The sequence below is a fragment of the Oncorhynchus kisutch genome, linkage group LG16 (genome assembly GCF_002021735.2).
Source record: "Oncorhynchus kisutch isolate 150728-3 linkage group LG16, Okis_V2, whole genome shotgun sequence".
Taxonomy (NCBI): domain Eukaryota; kingdom Metazoa; phylum Chordata; class Actinopteri; order Salmoniformes; family Salmonidae; genus Oncorhynchus; species Oncorhynchus kisutch.
The window spans coordinates 26,549,440-26,558,907 of NC_034189.2; the positions used below are offsets into that span (position 1 = coordinate 26,549,440).

A 9,468-nucleotide genomic window follows, 5' to 3' on the forward strand; every position below is an offset into this window, starting at 1 on the left:
TAGTTTAGTGATTTAGTTTAGTTGAACGTTTTGTGGGGAAAAAGCGGAATTCCCTTACATTGGTGACTTTTAAAAAATCGAATCAGTTTTCCACGTTGTCATCGCATTGATTTAAAAAAATGTATGATGTGGAAAGTTTGATTCAACCACTTTTTGTCCAGTGGGTCCCCACTCAGACCACTCCCACAGAGTCCAAGTCAAATTCATGCTTGTACCCAGAAATTATTTGATATTGATATAAAAATGGCTGCATTGGGCCTTTAACTAATTTACTGCCCGAGATATCAACAGGCAGGCTAAAACTCCATCCCCACCAAAACAGGCTGACATTCATTTCAAACAGCTCTTACACTGAAAGTGCATTATCATAATTTTCACAATTTCACAGTATTATTCCAACCTCATACTGTGGAAATATATATACATTTTTGACTGCACTGGGTCCTCCAGATTTCTTGGTTTTTGCTCACAACTAGAATGGCAAAGAGGGACAGAAGGGTGAGGAGCGACAGGGTAGCTTGCGAACACTAGCGTATCGATTCAAATCAGACTCAATAGACTCTTAGTAAATGATACTCCTTCAATTCGATTCCCGCTTAGTCAGAGATAAGAAAATAACCCTTCAACGCTCACGTTGATTGCTCCCCGTCTTGCCGAGCGACACTCACGCTGCTGTCGTCAGGTGCGGGGATGCGATAGCGCGGTCTAATAACGTGGTTACTCTCCGGGAATATGAGGGACGCTCTTGCTCGCGGCGAGAAAGGTTAATTTCCAATGTCATCTTGGCGGTTTCTGTCATTTGGAGGAGTGTGCCAGCGTAGCCGAGATGGAAGGTCGTAGGGCGTTCAGAATACCGCGGTGAATTCACTTGCTCTAATGGGGTCATCTTCCCAGACTGTGTTGTGTGTTTGTTCATTTTTCCACTTCATGAAACTGCCCTGGAGAAAGTATAACTGAAGCAATGGTACTTAATGCTTCCTCTGTAGTTCACAGACAGGAAGATATTGCTGTTCTCTCTCATTTGAATGATAATCGTACATAAGTGTGGTCACTGTGTTTTTGAATAAACCTCTCTACCATGTTTATTTTATTTTACACCCTGAAAGAAGGGTCAACAATACTCATTATTACTCATCTCATAGACAGCTTGTTTTTTTCTCTCTACAGGGAAAAGTTCCACTAAATATGCCCAGATTGACATCACTGCTACGGATGCCGCCCACAAAACGGGTACCCAGCATGCCCTGGGGCGAGAGGAGGGTCTTCGCACCCTGGAGCAGAGGAGGAGGGGAGTGCCACAGTGACATCACACCTCCAATCTTGACCTCCACAGGGCCTCTGGCCCAGACCAGACTGTTGTATAAATCTCTAGAATTCACCAGAAACTTGGATTTCCTGGGGCACCTCCAGCTGCCATGATGTCAAACTCCTCAGAGATCTGCCACATTTGATTTCTCTAACATCAATTGTTGATGTCTTCGGACAGTACTGTCATTCTGCAATCACGAAAGCAACATGAAAACAAACTGTAATTAAAAAGACAAAAGCTGCTGCATGGATTTTAAGGGATGTAAAGGGGACATTTCAATCCCTTGTGGAACCAGACATCTCATTAGAAGGCATCACTGTCACTGTCACAGCCCTGGGCAGACTTGGGAGGAGTGGGGGGCTGAAAGTGCCAGTCTTGGAACTGAGTCATTACCCAGGCACAAACCCCCGGAGGAGCAGTGGGTTTTTCACAGCCTCGTCTGTGCCACCCCTAATCTAATACAATACGGTTAGTACCTCGTTTGGGGGAGATGAGGAGGGAGTTGGAAAAAAAGCATCACCCTCTAACTCCTCTCTGATTATCGTTTTACTAATTCTATAGTGTTTACTTGTATGAAAGCCTTGATTGAGGCCTTTTGAAAGAGACTAGTTTAGTTTAGCACAGGGCCAGATAGATAATGGATAATCAGTCTATATTTATCCTGTACAGTACATGCAGTCTTACTCATTCAGAATGTCGAAGCTACAGCGACGTTCAACAAACTTTTTAAGAACTTTATGAAGCTAATGCAACAAAGTGGGCATAGACGTTCCGGCGGTGTTTGTATACCAATGAGACCAACGCGATTAAGCCCTCATTATTGGGTTCTGGTGACTCAGCCCAGGCTTGTAATTGTTCCGCGTTGGCTAAATGAACTTTGGTTGGCTTGAGTGTGCCTAATTGCCCGCTGTTGACCACATCCGTAGCGTTCGTTTCTGGGCGCTCTCCATTTGTTTTTCAACTACACGGTTCACATAGCTTCGCTGAGGGACAGACAGACAGAGCTTCAGCAACATACACCCTATAAATAATTCATTGGATTTTTTTCAGCTTCGCAGAAAAGAAAAATGAAAAACAATATCCCGGAAATGTTTGTCAGAAGCGCCTGTGGCCCCCCATTATGCAAACATATATCTTTTTTTTTTTAATAGCTAGATAATTTAAGACAAGAGTTCCTATGTAAAAGTAACCTTATTGGAATAGAAATTTCTTCTTGTCTATATTCCCTACTTTGTGTTGAACATATGCGTTTGTTTTGCTGATACTTTAGACAGTCATTATTTTATTTGTGATGTTAGTGCGGTTCTCATTATATTAGCACATATATCACTTTTTCATATACGCAAATGTAACCTTGTCTAGAGAGAAATATACTTGTATTAAAACCAATATATATTTCTCCGGTACCTGTAAATACATTTCCCTGTTTCTGTGCTAGATGTCTTGGACTGCCATACATTATATATTTGAAGATGATGTGTATGTACAGATCAATGTTAAGAGTTTTACATAAGATGTCTGTATTTTTTCAACAGCCTTTTATTTTAACATTTTATTTATAACAAATAACAGCCATTTGCTTTGACGTGTTGAGTTAATTTCTTTATGTACTAGTTCACTGATTGGACTATTTTTATCCTCATGTGGCTCATTGAACATAAAGCCAATGGTTACACTGCACTTACAACAACCTTTACAACCAAATGGTTGTTTGTTTTGGTTGGAGTAAAAGAGTCTAGTCCTGTTTGTCATAGGGACCGGATGTTGGAGCTGTCTTAAAGGCAGTAAGTAACAGGAGGCAACAGAATTTGGTGCAAAAAGTGTAAGCAATCCAATGGATATTTACATAGGACTACAAAAATATTTACAAAATAGGCAGATTCTCAAATGCTGTCAAAACACTGATTTGAATTAAATAAAAACCTCAAAATCAGGCCTACTCTGCCAAAACAACTATAGCAGGTTGGGGTATACCAGGCCACCCCACATGAACAAAAATATTATAGTATACTATGGCATAAATACTATAGTATTCACTCGTGTTTTTGCAGACTTCACTGTAGAATTCACTGTACTGTTTTTGTGGACTTGAGTCAGCATGATGTAGTATTTACTGTACTTTACTGTAGTATTTACAGTTAACTATAGTGTAAAAGAAAATTGTACTATATATACTTTAGTAATTAATGTAGTGTTTTTGCAGATTGTAGTATACTATGGTATTTACTGTAGTGTTTACTATAGTGATTTTGTTTTATTATCTTTGACATTGAAGTTGAAGCGTTCTCCTTGAGGAAACCTACTGGATAAATACTAAAAGAGTACATTTTCCATAACTGGTAGGTGGGTAGGACTGGGGTCTGAACAGAGTTCAGGTTTCTCACTTATGGGTGGCACAAATTGGGATATGGGGGAGGGGAATGGGCAGGACATTAACAAATTAAATACTGTAGTATTTACTATAGTAAAAAAAGTATAGTGTTTTTGCAGACTGTCATGTTTTTGCAGACATTACTGTAGTATTCACTATAATGTTTTTTTGCCGATAATACTGTAGTACCACATATGTTAGAAGGATACTACAGTGTGTAGTATAGCATTCTACAGTATAGTAAGTACTGTAGTATTCTATAGTAAACTGTACGCTTTTTTTCATGTTGTTCCTCCAGCACATACTGTATACCTGAGGTAGAATAGAAGTGAAGCACAGCACTTCTGATAAACAGACAGCTTTATACCAATGGGGTGATTCCGCTTCAAACCAGGCCAAAACATGAGCGTCACAGCAGTTGAAGCTTAGGTCAATACATTACATTCAATAGGAAAATATGAGCGTCACAGTGGTTGATGCTTAGGTTAAGACATTGCATTCAATTTTAAAAAGTTGGTGATAAAGCTGCAATAGAGATATTGTTTAGCGACTTAGGCAGACAGACAGGCATAACCACAAAGACAGACAGACAGACAGACAGACAGACAGACAGACAGATAGACATATACACTCATAAGACAGACAGACAGTATCAAGTCAATGTAAAATAACGTGACCGAATTCATTCTAACAAGGCTCTTAGTTTCTCAAACTGTAAGACCATTGTGTCCAATTAAGGCAAAAATACTTCGGGACCAATTCACTTCAAATTTCACATGCCGGGTCTCTACCGTCTCCAGTCAGAAATATGTAAAAGTTAGGAAAACCCCCCATATGACCTCCAATTTACCTCAGCTAAATGATACCACGTGTGAATTGTGCTTTGAGCCTCAACAGTTCTGTTGATGTCACTCAAAAGCACCTTAAATCTAGGGCAGGCTTCAAGTGAGGCCTACCTTTCTGCCATGCGGTGGAGGAAAGGGCAAATTACTTCATTCCTATTTGGATTAGGGTTAGGGTTATGTCTATGGTTGAGACCGTAACCCTACTGTAGCTTCATGCCCATACCCAGCTCAACCCTAAAACTAACCCTACCTCTAACCCTTACCCTAACTCTAACCCTAACCCTAGCTTCATGTTCACATCCCGGCTCAACTCTAACTCTAACCTCAATCCTGAACGTAACGCTGTCTGTCTATGAGTGTATATGTCTGTCTGTCTGTCTGTCTGTCTGTCTGTCTGTCTGTCTGTCTGTCTGTCTGTCTGTCTGTCTGTCTGTCTCTCACCAATTTGCCCATTGCAGCTTTATCACCAGCTTTTATTGCATTGAATGCAATGTATTGACCTAAACATCAACCACCGCGACGCACATCTTTTCATATTGAAGGAAATGTATTGATCTAAGCGCCAACTACTGTGACGCTCATCTTTTCCTATTGAATGCAGTGCAATGACCCTACTGTGACGCCTACCCTTTCCCATTGAATGCAAAGTATTGACCTAAGCATCAACTACTGTGACACTCATCTTTTCCCATTGAATGCATGATGCATATCTATCTTTTTGCAATATCATCACAGGAAGTTTTTAGGCTGATACTAGGCTGGGATCCACTCCAATTTGCTTACCCATCCAACATATCCACTCAAGATGCCATTTCCATCTCAATCCACACAGCTCCATCACACTTGGACAAGAAGAACATCTGTGAGAATGCTGTTCATTGACTATAGTTCAGCATTCAACACCATTGTTCCCTCCAAGCTTGTCACCAAGCTCAGGGCCACCCTCTATCCTGTATATCCATACGGGCAGACCACAGGCTGTGAGAGTTGGCAACAACACCTCCTCCACAATGGCTCTCAACACGGGGGACCCTCAGGGATGTGTGCTCAGCCCACTGCTCTACTCCTTGTTCACCTACGACTGCGTGGCAAAACACGACACCAACTCCATTATCAAGTTTGCTGATGGCACCGAGGTTGTAGGCCTGATCACCAACAGCGATGAGATGGCCTACAGGGAGGAGGTCAGAGACCTGTCAGTGGGACCACAGTGGAGAGAGCGCTTCAAGTTAATCGGCATCCACATCACAGAGAACTTGACATGGACCCACAACACGACAACTTTAGTCAAAAAGGCTTAACAGCGCCTCTTCTACCACAGGCGGCTGAAGAAATTCTGCATATCCCCCGAACAATCTGCAACTTATACCACTGCACAATTGATAGCGTCCTGACAGGCTGCATCATGGCCTGTTACGGAAACTGCTCCGCTCCCGCCCCGCAAGGCCCTTCAACGGGTGCTGAAGATAGCCCAGTCTATCACTGGGGTCCAGCTCCCACCCATAGAGGACATTTATTCTAAGCGGTTCCTCAGGAAGGTCTGCAACATCATCAAGGACGCACACACACCCCAGCCACGGACTGACTGTTCACTCCTTTATCGTGGTATCGGTGCATCGAGATCCGGACCTCCAGGCTCAGAGACAGTTTTTACCCTCAAGCCATCTGACTGCTGAACACCTGAATCAGGAGCGACCACCTGCATACCAACAGTCTCCTTGCACTGGAGCTCACACCTTAGCACACATACAGTACATACAAAGTAAACACATACTGTATACACACACGGACGCACACACACACATACTTTCACGGTACATATTCACGACTCCAGCTATTACATACTATTATTGCACATTCAACAATTTGCTCTCAATTCCGCCTTCCTGGCACGTGTAAATATCCTTCTGTAAATGTTTGCCCCCTTTAAATTGTTTAAATGCCTACCTGTATTTATATTTCTGAAAAATGTACTCTATTTCTATTCCATCGAGCTAAATCTATTTGATTGTTCCTTTTTTTAAATTCTTACTATGCGGCATTGTCGAGAGTGAACCTGCAAGTAAGCGTTTCATTGTATTGTGTGCCATGTGTATCCTGTGCGTATGGCAAATAAACTTCACTTGACACAGGCGCAGTATATTCTTGTCAATACCTCTGGGTCTATGTAGACAGCATGCTCACATGTTTTACTCAAACATGATGTGAATTATTCATAAAAACATTATGAATCGACTACATAGGCAGAAAACCACAACGCCAATATGACTTGGCCAAAATCAGCACCACAGACAAGGCAAACGTTGTCCAAAGCCACACAGCTGAGCCTCATCCCCAAATCACCCAGCTACAGCAGAGCTGTAATTAACACCACTTTAGTCTCCCAACATGGCAGCTGGTAAGCTTTTATCAGAACTGCTGCTTGCTCTCGCACTGTTTCTGCTGTTTGTAAATCCCACAAGTAACTCCGTGGTCTCTGTTGATTTCTAGGATTGTGTAGCCTGGTTTTACTGTAAACACTGGCTTGGTGGGCTTTAGGCAATCCAGGTCACCATGGTAACCCATGGACAGGCAGACAGACCTAGATACCCACAAGCTTGGGATCTTGGCCAAGTAAAAAGTGTTCCCAGATGTGAAATAATACACATATGGTCTAACTTACAGTCAACCCGCCAACCACATCCTTCAATGTATTTGAAGTTTCATTTAAACTTTGACTAACTCTTTGATTGATTGTTGTTGAAATGGAAAAGGTTGAGGTCTCCTCATCCGAGGCGCCGAGCCAGAGGGAGATGGGTCTGAGGTTTCCTCAGGATGCCATGCCAACCGACTGCTCTGTCTGCCCGCAGTAAGACCAATCAAGTGTAGTGAAATCTTTCTGTCACTCAAGTGTGTTTGAAGTGATGCTCCTGCCTCTTTTGATTGGCATGCATAATACTGTATGTTCAAGCAGAGACGAAGAGAGGCCCAACTGGGGAAAATCTGTCTCCCTCTGGCAGGTGGCGTTTTTTGTTGTTATTTCGCCCACCAAGCAAGAAGCTTTTGTATGGAGGTCAATGAGAGTGTAGAAGTTGGTCAACAAAAAAATGAATGGCTTATTTGATACGTGAGGTTTGTTTGATCGAATAGTAGTTTTGGAATGCTTAAGTTGTTACGAGTGTACTGCTATAAGTAGACTTTATATTGGAGTTGTCTTGAGATGGCTATTCATATTCATGGCATGAGGCTAGTAAAATAGCATCTCTCTCCCTTGAATGCAATGCGGTTGACGTCAACAATCCTCATCGAAATTTGAAAAAGGATTACAATAATGAGATGTATCCACCAATCCAAAGACAGGATAGGCGGGAGCTAGACAGCCTGCCGTGCCCCTTTGTGGACAACAACTCCCATTGTTAGGGTGGAAAGACATGTACAGTATATTGTCAGTATATCCATAATCTTTGGTTCAAGCCTCCTCTCACCAAGCAGGATTCCTACTACAATGTGAGGTGCCTATGAAAGCAAGGATGTAGCTGACCTATGAGAGAGAGTATTTAACGAGTTCAGTGAGTTTTTTTTGTCTCTGAAACCTCTCTAGCTTTTAGCTTTGGAGAAAATTACAACTGTTGAATTAGTTATGTAGACCTGAAAATGAGACATGATGTTTGATTTGTCAATCTTACGTCTCGTCAAAAACAAATTCAAATAACTGCACACTTCTCAATTATTCATGCGCAATTCTGCTGGAAAATACTTACTCAGCTTTATAGCAGTCTAAATTCCTGTTTTTTCAAACAACTTAAAATGAATAAACCACCAAATTCAATAAAAAATTCAACAACAGAGGGAGACTTATTCGCACCTTATCATCAAACACAGAGAGCGGACAACACAGGAATAGCCGAGCCTGGGCATGGTTTAATAAGCTTTAGTTAATAACATTGAGAATATGATGATATTAGATTTCCATGGTCGGGAATGAGTCAGCATAACACCATGTCAGTTCTCTCATGACAACATGACCACACAATGACCTTTCTCACTTCTTCCCCTCTGCTTTTCTCCTTTTTTTCCTCCATCCCTTTTTGTTACTTTTTCCATCCAAAAGGTCACCAATATCTCACCCTTATCTGTTGTTTTTACTTGATAATTACGCGCAAGAGAGAGAAAAGAAGGCTGGCTAACAAGAGGAGTGAAGGGCAGATGGAAAGAAACCCCCCTGAAGGTGTAAATGCATAACGACCAGCTCTATTATTAGAACCAGGTGATAGGCCCCCTCTTCCCCCATCCTGTCTCCATCAGTTTACCCAACAAACCCTTTCAAAGGCCCCCCCGGAAGGCACTGTGCGGGTCAACTTTACAAAAGTACATATTGAGTGATATAATAGATACAATACATTAGCCACGGAAGTATTTTAGCCATTGACTTTATCGATCAACATCATTGTCGATTTACTTAATCGCCTTTTTCCCCGACGTTGTTTCGATCTACATTAAACATTTTTTTGCTCTTGAGTCATTCATGCAGCTAGGTGTATACGGCAGAGAGGAAGGAGTCACACTTGAAAAGGCTTTCAGTTGAGCACCGGAAAACAGAAGCGTGACACACTTGACACATTCGTTTGACATTTGAATGCCTTTGCACTCGTTCAGTGTGTTGCGCGCAATGTGAAAGTAAAATAATGCACGTGTCAATTCAAATGACATGTAGTACTAATGTTGAGTGTCATATTATGCTTATGTAAGAATGGTAAAGACCTCATACGTACCCCCTCCACTAAAGCATCTCTATTAGTAAGCATCACGACTATCATGGCAATCATGCCAAGCATGTCAGCTCATAGGTGTCATACTCGTCCTCATAAGTGTTTAGGAAATGGTCTCCAAGTGTTTTAAAATGGTCTTTGACGCACATTGGCGCTCCAACCTTCAACCTGCATCGATTCTAAGTAAATGCTATG

At 41.8% G+C, this 9,468-nt stretch overlaps 1 protein-coding gene across 1 annotated transcript in view; it reads left to right on the top strand.

Annotated features, from left to right (window-relative positions):
• Nucleotides 1–6,659, top strand: part of LOC109906556 (protein Dok-7) — a 47,995-nt gene extending 41,336 nt beyond the window's left edge. Inside the window, exon 12 of the mRNA XM_020504302.2 lies at nt 1,168–6,659. Within this exon, the coding sequence (XP_020359891.1) occupies nt 1,168–1,304 (137 nt within the window). The 3' untranslated portion in view covers nt 1,305–6,659. The remainder of the gene's footprint in view (nt 1–1,167) is intronic.
• Nucleotides 6,660–9,468: the final 2,809 nt, after the last annotated feature.